The 24,597-nt window shown below is 48.4% G+C and overlaps 4 protein-coding genes across 9 annotated transcripts; 2 read left to right on the plus strand and 2 right to left on the minus strand.

Annotated features, from left to right (window-relative positions):
- Positions 1-1,005: 1,005 nt before the first annotated feature.
- Positions 1,006-3,699, plus strand: SYF2 (SYF2 pre-mRNA splicing factor). Its single transcript, XM_064635013.1, has 7 exons — positions 1,006-1,110; positions 1,194-1,301; positions 1,953-2,078; positions 2,341-2,458; positions 2,569-2,659; positions 3,106-3,204; positions 3,308-3,699. The coding sequence occupies exons 1-7, from the start codon at positions 1,054-1,056 to the stop codon at positions 3,471-3,473; spliced, it is 765 nt and encodes a 254-aa protein (XP_064491083.1). The 5' UTR covers positions 1,006-1,053; the 3' UTR covers positions 3,474-3,699.
- Positions 3,700-4,498: 799 nt separating this feature from the next.
- On the minus strand, positions 4,499-9,494 carry RSRP1 (arginine and serine rich protein 1). 2 transcript variants are annotated; one of them, XR_010425035.1, is made up of 6 exons: positions 9,267-9,488; positions 9,076-9,131; positions 7,326-7,934; positions 6,824-6,978; positions 5,558-6,042; positions 4,499-5,017 (listed from the first exon to the last, which is right to left on the minus strand). XR_010425035.1 is itself a non-coding variant. In XM_064635012.1 (6 exons), exons 1-6 carry the CDS (start codon positions 9,335-9,337, stop codon positions 4,832-4,834), a joined length of 1,161 nt encoding a protein of 386 aa, XP_064491082.1. In that variant the 5' UTR covers positions 9,338-9,494; the 3' UTR covers positions 4,499-4,831. The 2 variants fall into 2 exon arrangements, 1 of the variants encoding a protein (XP_064491082.1); XM_064635012.1 differs by having other exon boundaries at positions 5,558-5,641; positions 9,267-9,494.
- A 51-nt stretch (positions 9,495-9,545) lies between these two features.
- Positions 9,546-12,871, plus strand: TMEM50A (transmembrane protein 50A). 4 transcript variants are annotated; one of them, XM_064635014.1, is made up of 7 exons: positions 9,546-9,633; positions 10,464-10,576; positions 11,243-11,355; positions 11,469-11,536; positions 11,664-11,756; positions 12,176-12,236; positions 12,526-12,871. In XM_064635014.1, the coding sequence occupies exons 2-7, from the start codon at positions 10,484-10,486 to the stop codon at positions 12,569-12,571; spliced, it is 474 nt and encodes a 157-aa protein (XP_064491084.1). In that variant the 5' UTR covers positions 9,546-9,633; positions 10,464-10,483; the 3' UTR covers positions 12,572-12,871. The 4 variants fall into 4 exon arrangements, with proteins under 4 accessions (XP_064491084.1, XP_064491085.1, XP_064491086.1 ...); XM_064635015.1 differs by having other exon boundaries at positions 9,579-9,649; XM_064635016.1 differs by lacking the exon at positions 9,546-9,633 and adding an exon at positions 9,721-9,738.
- Positions 12,525-24,518, minus strand: RHCE (Rh blood group CcEe antigens). Of its 2 annotated transcripts, none has more exons than XM_064635011.1 (11): positions 24,392-24,518; positions 21,803-22,296; positions 20,478-20,664; positions 20,103-20,253; positions 19,326-19,467; positions 17,829-17,986; positions 17,257-17,394; positions 16,914-17,044; positions 16,178-16,257; positions 15,088-15,161; positions 12,525-14,793 (listed from the first exon to the last, which is right to left on the minus strand). In XM_064635011.1, exons 2-11 carry the CDS (start codon positions 21,936-21,938, stop codon positions 14,767-14,769), a joined length of 1,224 nt encoding a protein of 407 aa, XP_064491081.1. In that variant the 5' UTR covers positions 21,939-22,296; positions 24,392-24,518; the 3' UTR covers positions 12,525-14,766. The 2 variants fall into 2 exon arrangements, with proteins under 2 accessions (XP_064491081.1, XP_064491080.1); XM_064635010.1 differs by lacking the exon at positions 24,392-24,518 and adding an exon at positions 23,884-24,025.
- Between the last annotated feature and the right edge of the window lie 79 nt (positions 24,519-24,597).

Genomic DNA, 24,597 nt, shown 5'->3' on the forward strand with positions numbered 1-24,597 from the left:
ATGGGCAGCACAGGGAGAGGCTGTTACTGGTTTCTCATCCTGCACCAGGCTCTGCCCTGGAACTCACCAGTGTTTCCAAACACACCCTGAGTTCATCTGGTTCACGTGTTGCTTCCTTAGTTTGATCATAAAGTTTGCATCACCCCACTGAATCCTTGGAAAAGGAAAAAAAACGTTTATTACAGTGTTACTAACCCATGGAGTCACTTCAAGGCTGCAGTAACTCCCTACCAGTGTCTGCATTTCGATATCTCTGCATTTGGGTCACAACCCCATGGAGTGTTCCAGGCTGGGAGAAGAGTGAATGGAAAACTGGGAAAGGACCTGAGGGTGCTGGTGACAGTGGTCAGACACGAGCCCAGGTGTGCCCAGGTGGTGCCACTGCCCCATGGCTGTCCCAGCACTGGTGTGTCCCAGGGCCAGGGCAGTGCCCTGTGCTGGCACTGCTGGGGCACCTCCAGCCCTGGGGGCAGATTTGGGGTCCCCAGTGCAGGACATTGAGGGGCTGGAGCGTGTCCAGAGAAGGGAATGGAGCTGGGGAAGGGGCTAGAGCAGCTGAGGGAGCTGGGGGGGCTCAGCCTGGAGCAAAGGAGGCTCAGGGGGGACCTTCTGGCTCTGCAACCCCCTGACAGGAGGGGGGAGCCGGGGGGGGTCGGGCTCTGCTCCCAGGGAACGAGGGACAGGAGGAGAGGGAACGGCCTCAAGCTGTGCCAGGGGAGGCTCAGGTTGGACATCAGGAGGAATTTCTTCATGGAAAGGGTTGTTAAACATCGGAAGGGGCTGCCCAGGGAGGTGGTGGAGTCCCCACCCCTGGAGGCGTCCAAGGAACGACTGGACGTGGCACTCAGCGCTCCGGTCTGGGTGACAAGCGGGTGCTCGTGAAAAGGTTGCACTCGGTGACCTCGGAGGTCTTTTCCAATCTCAGTTATGTTATTCCCGTGACTCCCGAATACCGGGACAATCGGAATACCCAGAGGGCGGCGGCAACACCTCCCGTCCGCTGGGGGGCGCCCTGCGGGCCGCGCCGGAAGCCGGAAGCGCGGGCGGGCGGCGATGGCGGCGGCCGTGTCGTCGCTGAGCAGTTTGGGGATCCCCGATGGCGACGGAGGGGTGAGGGGGGGACGGGACGGCACCGGGCAGGGCGGGACGGGGGGCCCCGGCTCCCTCCCGGGGCTGAGTGCGCGTTGTTTCAGAGCTCCTCGGAGGAGGAGGAGGCGGGCCCCAGCGCGGCGGCGGCGGCGGCGGCGGAGCAGCGCCGGGAGGAGCGGCTGCGTCGGTTCCGGGAGCTCCACATGAAGCGGGTACGGATCGGTCCCGGAGCCCCCTCCGGTACATGGCCAGGAGGGGGGAGGGAGGTTTGCTTGGCCCTGCGTTTGTTGGTGTGCAGTTCTGGGCTGCTCAGTGCAGGAAAGATGAGGAGCTGCGGGGGGGGTCCAGCGGAGGCCGCAGGGATGATTTGGGGTCTGGAGCATCTCTGGGATGAGGAGACACGGCGGGAGCTGGGCCTGGTCAGTCTGGAGGAGGGAAGGTTGAGAGGGGACCCTCAACCCTTGCAAATATCTTCAAGGGGTGTCTGATGGTGGTCCCAGATTCTGTTCAGTGGTGCCCAGTGACAGGACAAGGAGCAATGGCCATAAACTAAACCACAAGTTCCACCTCAACATGAGGCAGAACTTCTTTCCGTGGAGGTGGCAGAGCCTGGAACAGCTGCCCAGGGAGGGCGTGGAGTCTCCCTCTCTGCAGACATTCCAGACCCACCTGGACACGTTTCTGTGCCTTGGACTGGATGATCTCCAGAGGTCCCTTCCAACCCCAGCTCCTGTCTGATTCTGGTTTACATGGTGCTTTCAGGAAGCAGAGGCCAGGCCCCCTCCCAGGGGGGCTCCTGTGTCCCCCCAAGGGTTCTAATTTTGTTGTTCCTGTGCTCAAGTGTTGCCCTGTTTCATTCTCAGTATGAGGCTTGCAAGCTGAACAGCCAAGAAGTGGTGGAGGAAGACAAAAGACTTAAATTGCCACCAAACTGGGAAGCTAAAAAAGCTCGGCTGGAGTGGGAGCTGAAGGTGCAGGAAAAGAAGAAGGTAAAGACACCTTTACAGCTCCCCATGACCCTGTGGAGCCACAGCCCACGTGCCTGCAGTGACACTTCATGGTGGCTCAGCAGTCTTGGGAGCTTACACTGATGTTACCCCCCCAAAATCCACGTCCTAATTAGGCTGCTGATTATTTAAATCATTGTCCTGCTCCAGAGGTTGACTGGGCTGATCCAGGGAGATGCAACTGAGTTTTAGGCTTGACCACTGGCTCATTGTTGAAACTGAAGTGTCCCTTGTGCTGTGTCAGGAATGTGCAGCGAGAGGAGAGGACTATGAGCGAGTCAAGCTGCTGGAGATCAGCGCTGAGGACGCCGAGAGGTGGGAGAGGAAAAAGAAGAAGAAAAATCCCGACCTGGGCTTTTCAGGTAACGGCTTAACCACACAGCTGTGTTTGGAATGGACACCTGTGTTGGTGTTTTGGGTGAAAACTGGACCATGAGATAAAGCCCCTCACCCTGACACCGTCTGTTCCCAGATTACGCGGCGGCGCAGCTGCGCCAGTACCAGAGGCTGACGCGGCAGATCAAACCCGACCTGGAGCAGTATGAGAAGCTGAAGGAACAATAGTAAGTTCTGTGGTATTTCCAAACCAGTAGCAAACACTGGAGACTTAAATCCTTCCAGCACATGCACAATCTCGTGTGCCCTGTGATGTTAATTAGTCTTTAACATGGTATTAAAGTATGGCCTGCTAATCGACTCGGCCATCCCTGCTTCAGGGGGCTCATGGGTAGTGGAGTAATTAATGAGGTTCATTTCTTCAAACTTCTTCCCTGGGAGGGCGGGGAGGCCCTGGCACAGGTTGCCCAGAGAAGCTGTTGCTGCCCCATCCTTGGAAGTGTCCAAGGCCAGGTTGGATGGGGCTTGGAGCAACCTGGGCTAGTAGAATGTGTGACCTGCTGGAAAAGAATGGTGTTTAAGGTCCCTTCCATCCCAAAGCATTCTGGAATTCTATAAAATCTCAAAGCAGCCAATAGTTGTGTAACCTGCTGCCCCTCTTCCCCTCATGCAGTGGGGAAGCGCTTTATCCCACCTCCGACAGCCTCCTCCACGGAACTCACGTGCCATCCAAGGACGGGGTTGACAGAATGGTCGCGGATCTTGAGAAACAGTAAGTAAACCCCGGGGCCAGGCGTGTGCCAGAGCAGCTCTGGGCAGTGGGACGCCCAGGCCTGGCCCAGGGGTGCCCCATGGGTGCTGTTATTGCCTCCCAGGATCGAGAAGCGGGAGAAGTACAGCCGGCGGCGACCCTACAACGACGACGCCGACATCGACTACATCAACGAGAGGAACGCCAAGTTCAACCAGAAGGCAGAGAGGTTCTACGGGAAGTACACGGCCGAGATCAAACAGAACCTGGAGAGAGGGACAGCTGTCTGAGGCAGCTCCTGGGGCACAGCACACAGCCCTGGCTGTGTGCAAGGGGAGTGCAAATTCTACAGGCAGTTTTATAAAACAAAGCATTATAGGTGTTGCTTTCTGGAATCCGTGGTGGGTTTATGGAGTAGAAGTGATTTGTGTAACTGCAGCTGTACACTGCTTTTACCTGCAGGAGTAACCAGCTCGTGCAATCTTGTGTTCAAAATAAAGACCAGCTTTAGTCTAATTTAAGGGTTGGTGTTTGTTCCTCAGTAGTGGGAGATTATCAACAAGATGAAAGGTGAGGAAGGTGAAGTGGCATTCCCATGAAAAAACAGCTTCCCAGCTGTCACATGCCAAGGCTGGAGCTGCCCACCCTCCCCAGGGCCAAGAGAAACATGAGCCCTTGTGCACTGCCAACCTCGGCTTGGCCATTTAATAGTTCCTCAAAGAAGCTTCCAGACACAAATAGTCAAATTCAGTTTATTTTACTAATTTATTTATACAAAACCCAGGTTTAACCAATTGCACCAAGTCCATGCAACAGCCCGTTGATTTCTCCCATCCTTTTCTCCCGGAGCAGAGGTCTGGCTGAGCCGTGGAGTCATCACAGGCACATAACCTGTACCCTGTCAGCATGAACCCTCCTGCACTGACTGCCCTTCCCCTTCCTGCCTCACAGTGACCCTGAGAGGCTGGTTTTAAACCAACTAAGTAAAAGAAGCCTGCAGTAAGTCGAGCATTAGAAGGAGCAGGAGGGACAAGTTGCTCACGGTGCAGTATGGGACAGTGAGAAGGGCGGTGACTTCACCTATGGCAGTCACATATACATCCTGCACAAGCTTTCCACTTCCAGAGGGATATCCAGGGAAGGTGCTCAAGGCTCTGAACTAAGCACAGCTCAGGCAGGAACTATTCCAGCATAAAGATCTGCTTTAATGATGCAACAACTACCTTCTGTTGCACCTTGTGGTAAGTCAGGTAATTGAAAGCTAAATCACAGACAGGACATACTCATAACACAGGTCTAACACTTCACACATTAAGCCAGTGCAAAACTAAACTTTATTCACTTGAAGTAAACAGTTACACAATGTAAATCCAAGTGTCCAAAGAACAGCTACTCAACTATGGTTTAGAAAAAGTTACCCACCTGCAAGGTCTAGTCCGATAAAGCAATACAAAATATTTACAAATATACACAAGATTCCCATCTGTGGCTTCGGGATCAGTGTGCTCTCTATCTGAAAGAGAAACCTTAGATTCCAAAAATTAAAAATCTCAAAATAAATACTCAGTATTAACAAATCTTCAACCCCATCAGAAAGTTTGCAATCTCTCTACTGAAGGATGTGAAGTGCTGCAGTCAGTGAATCCCATCAGCGTGCCCGGAACAGGGTGCTTTTGGGTGAGAAGTTTAAGAATGTTTTCTTCTCCTCCTTCTTGACAGGAACCCACTGCCCATAGGGACTTCCCTTCCTGTCATCTTCTCTTGCTGGAGAAACTACTGGCTCCTTAACAACATGGCTCACTGGCTTCTGCAGGGCTGGCTTTGCCATTGTGTTCTGGAAAAGAAAAAAATTCATGTAAGAAAAGGTATTAAAACCTGTATTAAAAACCTGTACCCTCAAGGGGTACAAATCCAGTACATTTATCTGGACTGATTATATAAATGTTTTCTCTCCAGCTCTTGGAATACCTGATGCCTACCTGATATAATATCAACTATATACACTTAACTGACAAAGGATTCAAGAAGTTACTAAGTTTGCATTACTAAAACATAGTACTTGAAATAAGTTGTGGTTTAAACTAGTTCAAGTTGTTAAGTCTTTGTTTCATCTAGTTCTATCACTCTCAAGTGTATTGCAAAGTACAGAGAGTCATTGTTAGTAGGTGTAGAGGTAAATACCTATTTTAAATCCACTGCTTACAGTGCTCTAGTGCTGAAGGACCTGATTAACTCCTCCAGGAAGAGTCATTATTGAACCATTACATTCATTTTGTTACCGTGATTGAGATCACTCATTTGGAAACCAGAGCTGGGAAAAGCCTAAGACAGGAGGGGCTGAAGTACTGGAATTCCATCTTGGGAAGTCACTTACATTAGGACTGAAGGAAATGCTCCTCTGTATGGTTGCTCTCTCCATCCCAGTCTTGGTCATGTCTTCTGCTGCACTTCTGGGTTGCTAGAGAAGAGCACACACAGCCTAAGTGGGAGGACACATCACCCCATGCAAGGTCAGGCAGTCACTACAGAGCATGAACTTTGGAGTTGTTTCAGATATTTACATCAAAAGTAGCTGTAAAGCTACTGGATATGCAAACAGAGCAATGCTGAACCCAATTGGAAATGCATTCAGTATTTTTACCAACGTGGCTGTGCCAATTCGGGTGTGAATGGACGTGATATCCACAGCCCAGTTACAGTTTATAAGGATTCAAACAGTCACAGCATGAACTGTCACACGAGTGCAGTGACAGAGCAAGTGGCATTAAGTTCTGCATAACCATCCTGCAGAGCTTTGGATAATGACAATAAACTTATCTGCAAGTGATGCAGGCCTCTTCTTCTGTACTCTCTCAACATCTGGAATATATTGCATATATTTATGAAAGGGATGCCTGTACCATTTGTGTAAAACCCTTAGTAAATTTACTTCCATTTGTAACAGCAGCATCTGACTCATGTACAGGTTTGTATTTACCGTGACTCAGGTTAACACACTACAACACAACCAGGCTAAAATTCACTTTAAGCTGCTCAAGTTTCTCCCTCCCTTAAGTTCACAGCAGCTACAGCCCACAAGTCCCTTAATTACCACCAGATTTTCTTCATCATGTCTGGAACCATAGTCATGATTTCTATAAGACAGAAATAAAGTATGTAAAATGCATTGTGTGCTTGCGTATGGAATTTCTGGGAAACAGTTTGTTGCACATGAAAAACTTTTAACAGTTCAAAAAAAGGCAGAAAGATTTAAGCTTAAAAAAGAAAAAACCAAAAAACCCCACACTATTCACTAGGTTTGGCAAGGAGACTCCTGGTTTAGGTCAGAAAGACATAAACTAGCTGGATTAATGGGCAATATCCCATTAAAAGAGTAAGTCAAAAGGACAAGCTACATTCTCCTCTCCTTCCCCACCTGTCACTACTGGACAGTCTGCACAGGCTCAAGAGGATCAACCACCTCTCACAGGTCCATTGTGCTTCCAGCTTAAGGCAAAGTCTAGAGGTTTTCTAGAGCAGTTGTTGTTCAAGAGTTTGAATTCTTAATCACAAACTCCACAGTTAAACTAGAACACATCCATGCAGACAAGTTTTAAGAAGTGTTTACCTTTTCAGTGAGAACCCTCCTGTCCATACTTACCTCAGCTGACTCTCCAGGTTCTTCCCGCTCCTGTTTTTCATTTTTTATCTCTTTGGCAGGAGGAGGGATCTTCAAGCTCGCTGGCAAGACAATGTTATCTGTTCCCAGAGCTTTGGCAGCATTGGCTTTCGCAATTTCCAGGAGTTCCCTCTTGTCTAAAAGAGGAAGGAAAAAAAAGAAGTGCCTTGTGTTATATTTAAATCCATATTTACCTACTCACACAAGCCTAAAAACTGCAGGTTTATTATCACTGCATCAACTGATGTAAGCATCAACTGTGATGAATTTCATCAGACCTTGAGAGATGTAGCTTCAGTTCAAGTGCAAAAAATGTGCTCTGAACTACTTTGTTTGTTAAATATGTTTTTATAACCAGAGGTTTTCTTCTACAGTGCCATTATAAATTATGCTCTATAAAGCAAGTAAACAAAGCAGAACTGGACTGGTGAAAGAAAGCTGTACAGTCTGAGGTTCTCACACAGAAAAGACTCAAGAAAAGTACCTTTCTCACTGAGATGGAGAGGTGACCTACTGCGGGACCGTGTCCGTGACCTGCTCCTCCAGCTCCTGTAAGCCTCGGGATAGATGGTTCGCCCAAATCCGTAATATCTCCGGCCTCTGGAACGGGACCTGCTCCTCGAGTAGGACCTTCTGTAGTAGGACCTGCCGCGGGACCAGGACCTGCTGCGGGATCGGTAGCGCGGGGGGGAGCGGCGGTACCTCTGGTAGTGCCTGGCGTGGTACCTGCCCCGGTACCGGCGGTACCCGCGCGACCGCGAGCGGCTCCGCGAGTAGGAGCGGGAGTATCTCCTGTACCGGCGGGAACCGTTCCTTCGGGCCCGGGACCTCGACCTGGAGCGGCTCCAGCTCCGCGAGGAGGCTGAAGAGGAGCTGCTGGAGCTGGAGCGTGAGCTGCACGAGGATCTGCTGGAGGACCTTGTTGATGACCTGTCACAGCTCCTCTTGGATCTCACGGACGTCTCTCTCTTCTTCGGAGAGCTGAGGGTCAAGTCATCCATGAAACCCGTCATGTCTTCCGTTTTCTGCACGCAGGTGCTTTCACAAGCTGGTTCTGTTTTTACTGCTGTTCTGCAATGCCCAGTCTCTGTTCCTGTTGTTGGGTGGGGCGGAGGAAGTTAATTATTCATGGGCATCGAGTCATTTACACAGAAATGACAAACACGGTGACACACAGGCAAAAAGTTCAAGGGTAATTAAACACACTAACAGTCCTCAGCCAGTTTACCAGCATGTTTTGCACATGACAGTTTTGTTGCATAATTTCCTCACCTATAGTCTGTCAAAAGACTGAAATATGAAATTATAGGGAAAAAAGGCTTTAGTTTAAACCGTGAGTAGTTCTGCGTGAAATTTTGGAGAGAGGTAGGTTTGTGCAGGTTTTAAGTGTAATTCCTTTTGTGTAAATGGTACAAGTTAATATCCTTTTGCTCCAAACAGAATTTTCAAGGTATTTTATTTTAACTCTAAATGCAGGCTATTGCACCTATGATGCAAAATAATCATTTGCCTTCCAGATCAGTACAAACTGATTTACTCCAAGAGGAGGCAAAATAAAAGTACCTTCAAGGTACAAAGCAGCCACTTCAAGATCTTGACCATATCATCTTATAAAAAACTCCACGCACAGAGCTCCACCCATTCCAGCAGTGTACACAGCAAGCTGCTATTAAAAATGTTCTACACAGATAGTAAAAAATACAGGTGGTGACTCACCACACCCGACTTGTACAGAACACTTGTTATGGTTATATATTAATAATTAAAATGGCTGTCCCTCTAGCGGCAGCCATTTTATAGCTACAAAGGTTACACGAGTGTAAGGATCTTATCACAGGACTTAAGCCCCGAGTTACGTAACCACTGTACAGCTTGAGGAAGCTTGCTTTAACCCAAAAATTCCTAGTCGCTGCTCAGTGCAAAGTTAGCAAATAAATATAAAACCGTTACTGGAATCTGTAATTTAAGCTCTGTAAAGGCTTGCCAGACGCCACTTCCCTCGGTACTACTACAGCTAAAGTTTCACTACTTCACCTCTACGCCAGGGCCAAGGTCACTCGCGCTGTGCGTGGCACAGCAAGATAAATTCCGATGTGCAGTTTCCCAGCGCTAATCCCCCTCCCCAGCCTGTTACAACCCAGTTCATCCCGGACTCATCGCGGGTACCGCACACCCCCCCTCAGTCCCACCCTGAGCGCTCAGGGCTCTGCCCGGGCTCTGTCCCCAGCACTCACCGCTGGGCGCGGCCGGGCCCCCCTGGTGCTGGTTCTCGTGAGGCACCTGGGCGCTCCTGTAAGGAAGAAAATAAAAAAAACCACCCGTGAGCGATGCGTGTCCCTCACACCCCTCACGAACGGTCGCCAACGGCGACCGCGAACGGCCTCTCCCGACCCTGGCCCCCCAACGCCCCGCTCCGCCGCCTCACCGGCTCCAGCCGCCCGGGCTGCCCCCGCACGGGTCCTGAGGGGAGAGCCCCGCTTCGTGAGTCACCCCCATAGCGCCGGGCCACGCTGCTCCACCCGCGAAAGAGTCGCGATACGGCCGCGACAGAGCCCCGAGACAAAAGCTCCGCTCGCTCCCGCCGCCCGGCAGCGACTGAGGGCCGGCCCAGAACCTTCCAGAACGTCCCTCGCCTTACGTAACCCCCGCGCCGAGGGCGCACGCGCGGGGGGAGGCGGGTGGGCATCGTCCCCGCCCCCGGGTCCCCGCCCCGCCCACAGCGCTCGGGACACGCCCCCCGTGCCCTGCGCGCGCGCGGCGCATGCGCGGGGTCCCCGCCGCGTCCCGTGACGGTGCGAGGGGAGCGGGGTGAGGGGGTGTGGGACCGGGGATGCAGGGGGCGAGAGTGCCCGGGGCGCGGGGTGCGGGGTGCGGGACCCGGGGTGCGGGGTGAGGGGGTGCGGGACCCGGGGTGCGGGGGGCGAGAGAGCCCAGGGCGCGGGGTGCGGGACCCGGGGTGCGCGGTTTGGGGGGGTGCGCAGGTCGGGGTGCGGAACCAGGGGTGCGCGGTTTGGGGGGGTGCGGGATCGGGATGTGCGGTTTGGTGGGGGATGCGGGACCAGGGGTGCGCGGTTTGGGGGGAGTGCGCGCGTCGTGGTGATGGATCGGGGATGCGCGGTTTGGTGGGATGCGCAGTTTGGGGGGTTGCGCGGGTCGGGGGTGCGCAGTGCGCGGGGTGCAGGGGTGCGGGACCCGGGGCGCGGGATCGAGGTGTGGGGGGCGAGAGTGCCCAGTGCGCGGGGTGCGGGATCGGGGGCGTGCGGGTCGGGGATGCGCGGGTTTTGCGGGGCGCGCAGCGTGGGGGATGCGCAGGTCCGAGGTGCGCGGGTTTTGCGGGGCGCGCAGTGTGGGGGGCGCGGGAGGTGCCGGTGACCGCGGGCCCTGAGCAGGACGGACCGCGGGGCTTCTTCCCCGCCCGCAGAGCCGCGGCCCCCGCAGCCCTCCCGAGCGCGGGGGCCGGTGACCGGCGGGGCTTTGGCCGCTCCACAGGGGCCGTGCGGGTTTCAGGCAGCTCGAACCTCCCTCCCCTGCACGGCCCGATGGTTTCCTCTCGGAAATAAACCTCCCCTTTTTTTTTTTTTTTTTTGCTTTTTTTGTTTGGTTTTTTTTTTTTTCCCTCCAGTTCTTCCAAGTGCTTGAAAAATGTCCGGTTTTCTGGAGAGCTTGAGGTGCTCGGAGTGCGTGGACTGGGGGGAGAAGCGGAACACCATCGCCTCTGTGGCCGCGGGAGTGCTGGTACTGCTGTGCTTGCCCTGCTGTCAGGCCCCCTAGGTGTAGTCAGCTGTCAGGAGCTAAAGATTGTTAGAGCTTGGAAGGCTCCTCTCTTCCAGGTACCAAAGTGGCAGGATGAGAGGAAAACAGCCTCAAGTTGTGCCAGGGCAGGCTTAGGTTGGATTTTTGCGAAAATTTCTTTGCTGGAAGCATTGGAACAGGCTGCCCTGGGCTGTGGTGGAGTCACCATCCCTGGAAGTGTTCAAAAAAACGTGTGGATGGGGCACTTGGGGACACGGTTTGGTGGTGACCGTGGTGCTGTGTTAGTGGTTGGACTCCACCACTGTGGAGGGTTTTTCCAGCCTGAACACTTCTGTGAAAAGGAAGAACAGGGATACATTGTCCTCGTACCTAGCAGCAAAGTTAGGAACAAAATCTGTTCTGGGTTCTTGCATCCACGTGTTTCTTAAGCTTCATGGAGTAACTGTTGGAGTAGGGAAATCTCTGGCTTTGCATCCAACCTTGTTCCCAAGCCAACAGCAAAAGTACTTATACCATCACTTTACCCTGCTGGAGATTGTAAAAATGATTTTATATATTAGTGTTATTTTTTTTCTAGAGCAGTCTTAGGTATTGTAAAAGGGCTTGTGTCTGTACTTTAAGCCATATTCCTTCTTTTTTTCCCCCTAGTTTTTTACAGGCTGGTGGATAATCATAGATGCAGCTGTGAAATACCCTAAAGTGGAAGACTTCAACCACTCCTACCATGCCTGTGGGGTTATAGCCACCATTGCATTCCTGATGTAAGGGCCATTCCTTGATCAGAGCTACACACTCCTAGAACTTACTTTGTGCAATTAATAAAAGGCTTCAGATGAGGGGATTTATCCCATTTTCTCCCGTTTTTCTCCCTCAGGATCAACGCGGTGTCCAACGGGCAGGTGCGGGGGGACAGTTACAGCGAGGGCTGCCTGGGGCAGACAGGTACAGATCTGGGAATCCACTGAGCCTTGGAAAAACTGGGAGAGCTGTGCCAGGGTGTGCTTTGGGTGCCTGAGACAAGAGCCAGGATGCCCATCCTCAGACAAACATCCCTCTTGTCTCGTTGCAGGGGCTCGGATCTGGCTGTTCATTGGGTTTATGATGGCTTTTGGGTCTCTCATTGCTTCCATGTGGATCCTGTTTGGAGGCTACGTTGTTAAAGGTAAGGCCTGGCCCCTTTTTTGGAAGTTTAAAATATTTTAAATGGCTGTTGAATTTCAGAGCTTATTTTTATATAGTTTCTAGGCAGTCCCTGTTTGAATATTTTAGTTCCCTACACACCACTATCCCACTGTATTAACATTGGGAGGGATTTTTTCTATTTCTAAGTCACAAACTTCTGACTACCCTCTAGAAACACAGGTCTTGCTCCACTGGGAACTGGACAAATATAATTAAACTGCTGCAGTTTTATGGGAATAATTCCCTGGGTGAGGACTTATTCCCAGAACAAAAATTACTGAGTTTGTGAAGATTGCTCCCAGAGCCTATATGCTAAATTAGCAAAAGGTGTCAGAAATGGGATATGCTTGGAAATCACTTCCAAAACAATTTGCAGAGATTTTTTTTTTCTTTTGTTAGAAAAACCAGTGGTATACCCAGGAATAGCTGTGTTTTTCCAGAATGCATTCATCTTTTTTGGGTAAGCCTATCTTCCTTTGTTTGTTTCTTATCTAATTTGGTTTTTATGACAAAAACTGAAACTTGCTGTAATCTAGTTTTTCTTTAAGCCCCGTTTTGTAACCAGACCTGTGTGAATAAACTGGTGAAGGCAGCAGATCTCTGGGATCTGTCTGCACAGGTTTCATGCAGGACAAAGAAGTGGATTCAAATACCACAGTTTGCTCCCTGAAATCACGTTTTTAAAATAAGAAGGGGCTTGATTTGCTCCCTTGTGTGCTCATTATGTCCCTTTATTCTGTTTTAAACAGAGGACTGGTCTTCAAGTTTGGTCGCACGGAAGATTTGTGGCAGTGAACTCCCCTCTGGAAGTGCCCTGGCCAGGCTGGGTTTGAACTGCACACTCCCAAAATTTTGTAAAAACCCATTTTGTAAACCCTGACCTTCCATCATGTCAAAAGATAAATCAAGGAAAGCTGAAAGCACTAAAAATTCCAGCTCTATTCTCTTTGATTTTTTTTTTTTTTACTCTTGTACGTCCACTTAAATGTCGTGATGTTTTTTGACAAATGTAAAATTGCTACAAGTAACGGTGGAGTCACTTTTCTGATACATTTGCTACAAATAAACAGGATAATGGAACATGGATGTATTTAACCAGCTGTTTCTATGACGTTATTTACGAAGAAAAACTTACTAAAATGCTTTAAAACAACTTTTTAACCTATATTTATTAAATATTTCCTATATCTGGACAATATAACCATTTCTTCAGTTTCAAAGGTAATTGGTGTGTGGCTTTTCTTGCATAATATAGAACTATGTTGGTTTGGGATTTTTTTTTTTTACCTCTCTCTGAATATTAAATTTATCCTATGGTGATAATGAGGAAGTCTCTGGCAAGTAACAACTTCCTGTTGCTGTGGGTGACACTGGAGAGGCACAAATTAAACAGTGGCTCTAGATGGAAGTAGCTCATCCACAATGCTTGTGCTCAGCTATTTCCTAACCACTGTGAGAGAAAGGGAAGAGCACTCTTCAGATGGAATTCTCTCTCTGGAAAAAGGTACTGCTCAGACAGGAAGAGTTCTGATCCTGTGTCTGCCCCTTCCTGTGCATTCACCCAGGCCAGTTGCTCAGGAGATCAATGGTAAGGGAGATGGAATAAAATATTAGTCACTTAAAGACAGAAAACAGGAGTTTGTGTTGCACAAGTTATGTTTGGTTGGTTCCTGGGAAGTTGAGAAAGTGAAGAACACAAGCTGGGCCTGGATCCCACTGTTACTCACGGAGTAAGTGGTGAGTTAACTGTGAGGTAACACTCTGTGTGTCCAGGCTGGTGGAAGCTGTGGGCAGCTCATTAACTCAGCAGATCACTGGCTCCTTTGTGACCTAGAAACAAAGAAAACTGGCCCTTCCTCTGCAAGTAATTGTTTCATTACTTGGAACCTGTTTCATTTCTGTAACTGTAGTGACCTGCTTTGCTCAACACCTAAAGAATGAATGAGGTCAGTGAGCATCAAAGAACAGCCTGGTCCTCAATGTCATGGCTTTCCTCATTCATTTTTAACAAGTGTGCTGAATAAACAAAAACAATCACATTTTCACTTCTTTATTGGGTAAGCATTTTGGAAAGAGTTTTTTCTGTGTCAGCTATTTTTGAGACAAAGAACAAACGCCGAGGATCCAATCCACTTATAAACAAGGGCACACTTGCAGAGAATCCTCTGTGTGCTTAGGCCCCAGAGTCCCCTGCTCATCTTGGAATAAGCCACTTCCAAAATTGGGTCTTGGCATTGGTTTCAGGCGGCTCTGAGGATTATTCCCTCAGTCCCCTCAGGTGGCAGCTGACCCTGTGGTGGTACAGGCTGTCCCTACCCAGACACTGACCTGAGGTCTGCTCTTATTTTAGATTTGGCAGCAAATACCAAATTGATTTCAGGGGCACCATGCACAGGAAGAACAATTGAACTTCTTGCCATCTGAACTTCCAAATAGCCCGAGCCAAGTAATGACAGATTTGTCTTTAAGCAGTCAGAGAACTCAAGGAGTTCAGTCTGGCAGGATGCAGAGTTTGGCCCAGATCCAGCTCACCCATCAAAACCTTCCTTAACAAGGCCTTCAACAGAATCAATTTAGCTTAAAAACACATAGTTGAGTACTTTTCTAGATAAGAAGTGCTCCTTGAAAAATTACACTTTGAAATACATAATCTTGGCTTTTAAAATTGGGAGCTAAAAATAGTTTAAAGTTTCCAAGCATTTGGATTGATAAGCCATTACAGCCATGAATGCAGTCAACCTTTTTGTACATATCTTATTTAAGGTAAGACCAACAAAGCAGAAAAGCTAAATGCAAGTTTGCATCTGTGAATTTACACTCAGTATCTTTGGAGAATAACTAGTTTAATACCAATTTTTTGTGTTTCCATGGGGATGGCTTTTGTGGGCCAGTGGGAACTGGTATTTCAGTGCTCTTTGAACCCATCATAGCTACTCATTTTCTCTAGTGACAAAGAGGAAAATCTTATCTTGGTCACTGGGATCTTCCACTCAAAATCCAACAGCCAAATGGGGAAACTGTGAAGACAAACATTCTTGTGTCAGAACATTTTATGCACGAAATCACTGTACAAAAAACCCCAGTGGAAAACCTGATTAGAAGCTTATTTTCATCCATTTCTTTGTTCTGTAATTCAGATACAGCATCTCAACAAGCACCTAAAGGTGCCCAAGGCCTGTGTTTGTGCATCAAACAAAATGTGCTGTGAAATGGAATATCCCCTTTTTTTATATGTTTAATTCAAATACCCAAAGTTCTTCATCAAGGTGCTAAATATACTCTCACACAGTCAATTTTACATTTAAACTTACCTCCCAGTAAAACTGGTCTTCGAAGTACTTTGATACAGGGATGATCTTAAGCAGTCTGGTGTTCAAGATAAAACCTATTTGTAAAAACAGATGTATCCAAATAAATGTAAACATCAGGAAAAGGGGAAGATTTTGTGTAACTGGAAGTTTCTCAGTAACATGTATCTAAATGTAACACAGATCAAAATACAAAGTCAGAACTAAATGCTTCAGCAGAGCCCCTTGACTGAAGCTGACCTTTAATACAAAGAGAGAAGCTTGCCAGGATAAAGGCTTATTGATATTAAAAATTAATTGCTTTAGGTAAAACCCAATTAAACAGCCTGCTAAACTCTAAAACTACAATGAAAATATTAACTTCTTGCATGAAAAATGCCTGTGTATTTAAAGCAATCTGGCTTATCAGCACTGTTAGCTTGGGGTTTCAGATGGATATATCTCGATTTTTAAACAGTTGGTTAAGCACTGAATGTTTGGTTCTTTTAGCTGAATAAAAATCTGCTCAACTTTTTAATTACACTCAAGGTAATGCAAAGGTTTTAGATCACAAAACGATCATTTTAAGAGTGTATTTCACAGCAATTTTCATCAGCCATTTCTGTTTTGCTCAAGACAGAATTAGCAGCTCTAGAAGAGCAGCAGCTGTCACAAACCAGAACATCACGTGGGAGCCACGTGAGCCCTGCTGATCCCAAACCACTCCTGATCAAAGGCCTGGTGCTGGAATGATGCAGCTCCTGACGTTGGTGAATCTCTGCACATTTACACCAACTGGCATAAGAAGTGACAAGCCCTAAATAGCATTTTCTGTCACCAAGACAATACCCAAATGTAAAAATATTTTCATCTTCACACATCTCCTGTGTGAAATGTGAAGGCAGCTGTTAAGCCTGGGTTAAAATAAACTTGAGCACTGAAAGAATGGTGCTGCTGGGTTATTGATGTGCAATACATCTCTTCTTCAAAAGGCTGGCTCTGAAGACCCCCTGGCATTCATGTTTCTGTGGCTGCTTTACAAATAACTTACCCAGAGAAACTTGCCCTGAGGGAACACTGCAGAAATTACTGGAACCTGTGTTTCAATACTGACCTGTGATAAAACCTGTTATCAAGGCAAGGCTGATGGTCTGGCAGAAGGCACCAACGTGAAGAAGGACCAAATGACCCAGACTGAAAAGGAAAACAAGTGTTCCACCTTCTACAGTTGCTGAATTTAGCATCAGGACTGTGAATGAATCCGTATCTAAACAGTATTTCACATCAAAACCTCTCATCAAAACTCTGTTATTCTCAAATCTCTCTGCAGCTGCAGTTGGATGTTTTAGGAGATCCTACCAGAAAACTAATACAGGCTTCAGGGGACATATTTTGTCCTTAGAAACCATCACTGTGGTACTAAAACTTCACTAAATTTGTTTCAGTAAGAACATGACTAGAAGTGCAAGGCCCTCATGCTGCACTCTGCTTTCTGCCTCCCCTCTCTTTGCACACAAAGCTCCCCAAAACATCTCAAAGGCTAAAAAGTCTTGGAAGGAGGCACATTCTCAGCTTTTATCTCCCATTTCTGCTGTATTTAATGTCAAATAAAAAGGGAGACAGAAAAGAGGACCCAAAACTGATAAAAAAGTTTTGATCCAAAGTCTGCTCAACTCTCAAAGCCCTTTTTTTACTGATCTTTTGGATTTCAAGGATTATCTTGGGTTATCTGGTATAAAACAATTTATCTGTGATGACACTCAGGCTCTCTGTAGGTATGAGAACTCTTCTCAGGGCAGCTGCAATAATGATCATTTAAGCTTATTATTTAATAACAAAAATTTAAGTACCTCGATGAATTAGTCCATTCTCTTATGACTAAGAGAACAACTTGGGCAAGACCTCCAAGCACAGCAGGCAAGCCAAAGGTGAAATGAACTCCAGAAGTATCATGAATTTTGAGAGGAGGATTCAAGCATCTCTGGGAAGAAGGAAAAATTTAATTGTTGATAATTGCATATTGTCTGTTGCAGACCTAGAGAATTTGCAAGTTCCAACCCTGCACTCTCCTCAAAGCACCTCGGGTTTCTTAGTTTTAATCTCTTTGAAAAAGAGGTTTCCCTTGAGGTATCCTACACTGGAAAAGAAGTTTACACAGCTTATATGAAAACAACTTCAGGTTTTGAATACTACCTGTAAACAGTGAGATCCTAATATGGTGATGGCACTGCCAAGCAGCCCCAAAATCATGGCAATCCAAGGATGACTGATGGTCTCTGCTGTAAAACTAAGGGTGACCCCACCAGCCAGTGCTGCACTGTGGATATGAGTCTGTAAAATAAAATAAGAACATGGAGCTAAAAGACTTTTTATTTAGTGATAAAACAAAGGAGAATGGCTTTGAATGGAAAGAGTGAAGGTTTAGATTAAATATTAGGAAGAAATCCTTCTCTGTGAGGGTGGGGAGGCCCTGGCACAGGTTGCCCAGAGAAGCTGTGGCTGCCCCTGGATCCCTGGAAGTGTCCAAGGCCAGGTTGGACGGGGCTTGGAGCAACCTGGGCTAGTGGAAGGTGTCCCTGCCCATGGCAGGGGTGGAACAAGATGGGCTTTAAAGTCTCTTCCAACCCAAACCACTCTGTTACTCTGATGACTGTCAGGCTGAAAGCCTGGACTTGTTTTTAGTTTAACAGCTATTATATTATCAGTGTATTACTGAGATTAACAGAGAAATCTTCTCCATGAAGGGATTTTCTCTCGTGCCTTACCATTCTGAATTTCCCATCCTTTGAGGTCAGAGCAGACAACAGGAAGGCAGTTACAGCACTCACTGCAAGGGCGAGGTAGGTGTTGAGGAGTGCTTTCATCCTGGACTGAATGAGCAGAGAATTGAAGCTTGGCCAGAACACCCAGAGAAAGACACAGCCTTGGAGACAAACACAAGAAACTCTCATTACCTGCTCTAAACACATCACATCTGGAGTGCTCACAGTTTGCACTCACTGTAATTCCCAAACTGTAAAGAAAGGAGAGCAGACAGCCCTGAGAGGCACCTGCTCCTCAGCCAAAAGTTCTGCTCCTTTTCATGGAACTGTGGAATTACTGTTCAAAACCAGCTGTGAGAGAATGAAAGCCAGGGAGGAAGGGAAACAGCTCCCATGGTACAAACCACTGTAAAAAAAAGAACCCAACTGCACCTTGCTGTGTCTTTTGCCTTGGCTGCCAGTATGACTGGTGCTGGTTGTCTTGCCTCCTGGCAGGGTTTGAAGAGAAATGAGGATGAACTGAATAATAAGAACAGAATCCTCTCCACCTCTTTGATGATTCTTCCCAAGGAATTTGCCTGCTCAGTTGCTCCTTTCTACCCAAGTTACCTCAGGAATTATTCAAGAAATAACAATATAATTACTCCAAATAGCAAGCACTTGCAAGCTGCACTAAAATTATAATGAAGGTTTAACAATGTCTTGATGAGTTAGATGAAAATACTGATCTTGAATTCTCCAGCAAACAAGAACTCCAGGAACACAAAAGAGCAGCATTTAAACTTCTTTTGCCTCGACTGAGCAAAGACTGACTAAGAATTAGACTCTGTGGACCCCTGCAGGAAGATCTTAGTTCAGCAGGTGGCAGTTACACAACAGAAGCCAAGGTAATAAAGAAACCAAATTGCTTCTGTAAGGAGAAAGCTGGGCCTCCTACACCTTCAGCCTGCCCTCACTCAGATCCTTTCTGGTGGGCCTGCTTATATCACACTCCCCACCCTTCATGAGGCTTTTATCTTTTCATTTATGTTACTAGGCAGGGACTGCCTATTTATATCTCTGCACACCACCTTGCAAACACAACCAGGCCTTGGCCCCAGCTGGGGACTGGGAGCTCTACCAAAACACACGTTAGGACCTCAGCTTTGGCACACAGGCTGCTCACCAACGTGCCTAGACAAGCCCAGTCACTGGACTGTGACAGGGAATGGTTCACCTGGAGAAGGAACAGTTACCCTGGCACAGCCTTCATGCTGAGGGTGACAAAAGCAAACTGAGGCACAGCCGTTGCAGGAGTGGCCTGGTGGGGAACGTGCTGAGAGTCACCAGCCCATTGTCAGAAACCACCAGCCACAGCAGCAGTTTTCTATGCCTGGCTGACTCACACCTGCATTTGGGATTCAAAACCTTCAGCCTGCTGTGCCCAGAACCCCAAAAACCTCCCTTATGTTCTCACTGCAACCTCTTCTTCCAACTGAGGTGCTGGAGCTAAAGACTCACCCAACATGGAGAACAAGTCTGACTTTGGGGTGCTCCTGTTCTTGTCCAGCCTTGGGGAGGGCTCAGGGAAACAGGAGGTGACTGCCAGCCCAAAGTAGGCTCCAAACAGGTGCACATGCATCAGGCTGAGATGATCTCCAACCTGTATCAACAGAACATTCAAATTTGTGTTCTATTTAAGGCCACACGAAGCCTTTGATGCAGTTCCTGATACAGTTGTTCATGTTACCTCCCTATAAGCAACTTATTTTCACAGTCCCTCAGCTTATGCTTGAGTTATTTACGTGAGATTGAGTTATCTGAACTCAGTGCAGCTCATAGACACATGATCCATACACAGAGAGTTTGGGGTATGTTTGCAGGCCTGATGCTGCTGGACACCATTCCCACTGGAAATCTGCCAGGCTGGACTGGCACAGGGTAAAGTTTAAGGGCAATTAGTGCCTTAGCACAGGTCAGGGCTTTCATTCATCTGTGGGGGATGGCCTGGGTGTTGGCAAGGCCAAATGCACTGCACCCCAATCCATCAGATCAGCTCACCCTTCCAGGCCAAAGGTACAGATATAGAGATACAGAGTGTGCAGGGTTTGGAGTTTGATGTCCTTAAGTATAATCCCAAAGTCAGACTTCATCTTTTAATGAAAACACAGCCACGATCTGAGATAAAACACCCCGATGTTCCTGTCAGCAGAGCACCAAGAAACCAGCAAAAAAAGGCAACATTCCAAGGTCCCAGTGAAATTTGCTCCCATGTATTTGGAAATCATGCTACAGTACCTCCAGGTATCTCCTGTTGATCCATCTGCTCACATAGAAAACTATTAATTCCACAAGTGTCATCACAATTAACTGCACAAGATTAGTCTTCCCAAGAACAGCTCCAGTGGAGATAATCACAGCTGTCATACTTATAAAAGCCTTTGCTATACTGCAAGAAAAGAAAGAAAAGGAAAAAATTATTCTATATCAGGATGACAGCAGGGCCAATAAAGAATGACACACAATAAAATGCATTAAAAACCCAAAGCCTTCTAAAATGTCAGCAAATATGACTATGCTAATTCCCAAAAAGGTCCATATAACAAGACATTAACCTCCATAAAGAGCAATCAGCAGTTCTGGATGATTCCAATTCTAACATGAACTAATTACCTTTTCAGAATACCTTCCTTTGCCTCTAGAGAAAAGAAAACTAATGAATCTTCTACCAACACAGAGCATTGGACACCAAGTACAATGATCAGGAGGTTGAATCCAGTGCTGCTAAACCCATATCTTCTCAGAACCATCAGGAAAAAGCCAAATCCAAAAATCACCATGTGGTTGACATCTTGAAAGTCTGCATGACAGAAAAGACCAAGAGAGCAGTGAAATTATTAATGCAAAATATATTAAAAATCACAATTAACTAAGAAGCTTCCAGATAAAAATTCAAGTGCCATTTAGTACTTGCAGAGAATTCCAGAGCTTTCTTCCCAATCCATAAGTAATCAAAAAACCAATATCCTTGACCCTGAATTTATTTTTACAAAGTGCTCTGAATGGATGCCATAGGATGGGGGTTGAGGAGTCAGAAAGCACAAGAGAAATGAAGGACATTTAGCGAGGAAATTTGGACATTCAGTTTTCCTGAGGTGAATTTAAAGAGCTTAAGTTGAAATTTTCAGGGAGAGTTACTGTGAATGAGTGCTGATCCATTCCTTGAGGGCATTAGGGAAAAAAAGAGTTACAGAGAGAAACCTGTATGATGCCCTCATAGAAGGAACAGAAATTGCAGGAAGAGTTTAATGTGGAAATCTGCATAAAAGTGGACAGAAAGGCTGTCCAAGGTGGAAGCTCTTGGATCTGTAAGCCTGGAATTGTCCCTGGGACTTGCTAACAGTCATATTCTCATATGGTTGTGCTGGCTGGTTCCTAGAGGAAAACACCAAACTGCTGGGGAAGTAGGTCCCATTTTTCCAGCTGCAAAACAGGGAGGGTCACACAGGAATGTCCCGAGGAATCAGCTCGTGTTTGCCCAACACCATAAACCTGCCACACACCACGGCCATGGCACAATCCAACAGCACTTCCAAGGCACAAAACACACCTCCAGACTGTGTTTAAAGCCTTCATTCCACTGTATTAACTTCATTTATTTACACCAAGCATTCAAATGGAAAGTGGTGCCATCCTGAGTTCCCTGTTCTGTAACACCACGACGTGGCAGGGACTCAACATGGAGCAGAGTCACCTCCATGGAGCCAAGATTGCCCCAAACAGGCAGCAGAAAACAGACCAAAAATGCAATTTAGCATCACCTGTGTCTTGGTTCACTGCCACTGCTTTGATATAAATAAATTCCCACCACACCAGGCAAGGTGGGGTGTTTAGAGGGCAGTAAAAACACTCTGCTCCTCACTGAATCCCATCTCTGCTGCTCGGCACAACAGGAGCAGGGATTATCCTTCCTCTCCCAGCAAGTCTGCCAGTCTTACCTGGGTAGGAGCTGTATAGCCAGTACAGAGCATCATGTTCTAAGAGGAGAAAGTAAGAGCGGATGAGGAAAAGAACTTCCAGCAGGAGGATGAGCCAGGGAACGCTGTGTCGAAAGCTGAGGTAACTGGAAGACATCGTGCACTCGACTACATCAGGCACAAACACATCAATATGTTCTTTTTCCTATAAAAATGTTCCAGTAACCTCAAACCAATAGCAAAGGAGGTTTGGGGGGTGGCAGGAATAAAAACTCAAAGGGAGATAAAAAGCCCAGGAGGCGTTGGCAAGGGACAGTTCCTTATCTGTGGCACGTCAGGAGCCCCAGTTTACCACAGCAGACATGGACTGAACCCCAGAACTGCTTGTGAATGGAGATACACCCAACTGCCAGTGCTGTCATGCTCCAGGACACCTTCCATGCTCCAGGACACCTTCCATGCTCCAGGACACCTTCCATCCAGGGCTCCAGCTGCTGGTGAGCCTTGCAGCTCAGCTAAAAGGCAAGAGAGGAGAACGTGGATTCCCAAGAGCAGGATGTTGTAGTTTATGCAAAACCATTATTTGATAACGTTGCTGGTGTCCACCCTGGACCCAATTCCCTCTGTAGAAAGGTGGGGAAGGTCCTGTTGAGAGGCTCAGTGGCCTTGGACACTTCCAGGGGTGGGGCAGCCACAGCTTCTCTGGGCAACCTGTGCCAGGGCCTCCCCATCCTCACAGCCAAGAATTCCTTCCCAATATCCCATCCAACTCTGCCCTCTGGCAGTTCAAAGCCATTCCCCCTTGTCCTGTCACTATTTGCCTGTATAAAAAGTCCCTCTCCCTCCTTTTTATAAGCCCACTTTAAGCACTGGAAGAAACATTTGTATCCCCTCAGTATCCACTGTGCTTCTGGTAAACTGAATCCTCTTTATTCAGGCTGTTCAGACTAAAGGGTTTTAACCACATCTCAGACTTTCTGCTTTGAGGCCGTTGCAAACCGAGGGCTGAGCTGAGACACCAACAGTACCCAGAAACGGGTATAAATGTGCCCAGAAATGGGTATAAAGCCACCTGCTGGTGACAGAAACAACTACTAGAAAAAAAAATATGCAGGAAAATCCCAGTATACCTTAATTTTAGGACATTCTTCCTGCCAAACCAGGATACAGGGTACAATAATCCAAATCCTTGGACTCCAAGGTTCCCTGCCCATGGCAGGGAGTTGGAATGAGATGAGCTTTAAGGTGCTTTCCATCCCAAACCATTCTGTGACTCATACCCAGAATGACCCAGAACTCCATCCACAATTTCACCAGGGTGAAAGGAACACAGTGAGCTCTTTTGACACCTGTTTCTAAATCCCATCAGTGTTAACACTCAGGGAAAACACACCAAAGGCGAGGAATTTACCCACGTTTTCCCTCAGGATGACACGCCACGCTGTGAAGCTGATACTCAGATTCACAACTTGAACTCCCTCCCAAACAGAGAGACCAAAGCTCGGTGATCTCAGACAGGGTGATGCACAAAATAACTCCTATATTAGGAAGAAATCCTTCCCTGTGAGGGTGGGGAGGCCCTGGCACAGGTTTGCCCAGAGAAGCTGTGGCTGCCCCATCCCTGGGAGTGTCCAAGGCCAGGTTGGATGGGGCTTGGAGCAACTTGGGATAGGGGAAGGTGTCCCTGCCCATGGCAGGGGGTGGGACTGGATGAGCTTTAAGGTCCCTTCCAACCCAAACCATCCCGTGACTCCACGTTTCTAAATTAGAGCTCCACCACCACAACACCCCCATGACTCAGCCAAGGGCCGGGCAGCCTCCTGGGCCAGTTTTAACGCTGTACTGAGCCCCGCACTGCTCAGACTCAGCCCAGCACCGCCCACCCTTGTGCCTGGCGGCCCATTATCCCCAGGGAGGCCCATTATCCCCAGGGCGGCCCATTATCCCCAGGGAGGCCCATTATCCCCAGGGAGGCCCGGCATGCCCACGGCCCAGCCCAGTCCCGGGGCACCGCCACCAGCCGGGCCGGGCGGGGCCCAGCCCGCGATCCAGCCTCCCTCAGGCGCGGCGCCGCCATTGTTCCCCTCACGGCTCCCACAGACCGAAGGGGCCGCGGGGAGGGGGCTCTACAGGGGCCGTAAGGCGGGAGCGCTGCAGGGCGCGGAGAAGCCCGTGCCGGGTTTCGAACCCGCAACCCCGGGGGCGGCGCCGCTGCCCGGCCGTGACTCGGCAGCGGCGGGACACGCCCGGCCCCGCCCCTCGCCGAGCGCCCGCCCCCTCCCCACAGGCCGCCCTTAGGAACTGCTCTCCCATTGGCCGAGTGCCGGCTCCTCCCGGCCTCTGATTGGCCTATCCCCATCTTCGGGCCTCGCGTCCTGCGCTGCGATTGGAGTGCTCGCCTGTCACTCAGCTGTGTGCGTTGCTTATTGGCCGGAGCGGCCCATCAGTCACCCCGCGGGGTTATATTGCCCCCGGCGGGCCGTTAGCAGAGGTCGTTCTGTGCGGGCGGCACAAGCTGCCGCCGCTTGCCTTTGCGCCTGGGACTTAGCGTTCCTTTTCCCAGCAGCCGATTTGCCAGGGAGGTTGTCAATCAAGCGTGAGGGGCGGTACCTCGGGGCTAGGGTGACAGAGGAAATTGGGCCCTCCTTCTTCCGTTTCCGAGTGGATGGCTGAGCTGTCCTTTTATTTTTGTGCTCCTCTTCTATTGGGCAGCTTCGTTGTCGGTCACCACGTGGGGCGGGAACCAGCCCGGTAAGACAGTGGGTGGGCGGAGACCAAAATCCGTGCAGCGATTGGCTGGAAAAGCCGTCAATCAC

Source organism: Pseudopipra pipra, chromosome 24 (assembly GCF_036250125.1).
Source record: "Pseudopipra pipra isolate bDixPip1 chromosome 24, bDixPip1.hap1, whole genome shotgun sequence".
NCBI classification, from domain to species: domain Eukaryota; kingdom Metazoa; phylum Chordata; class Aves; order Passeriformes; family Pipridae; genus Pseudopipra; species Pseudopipra pipra.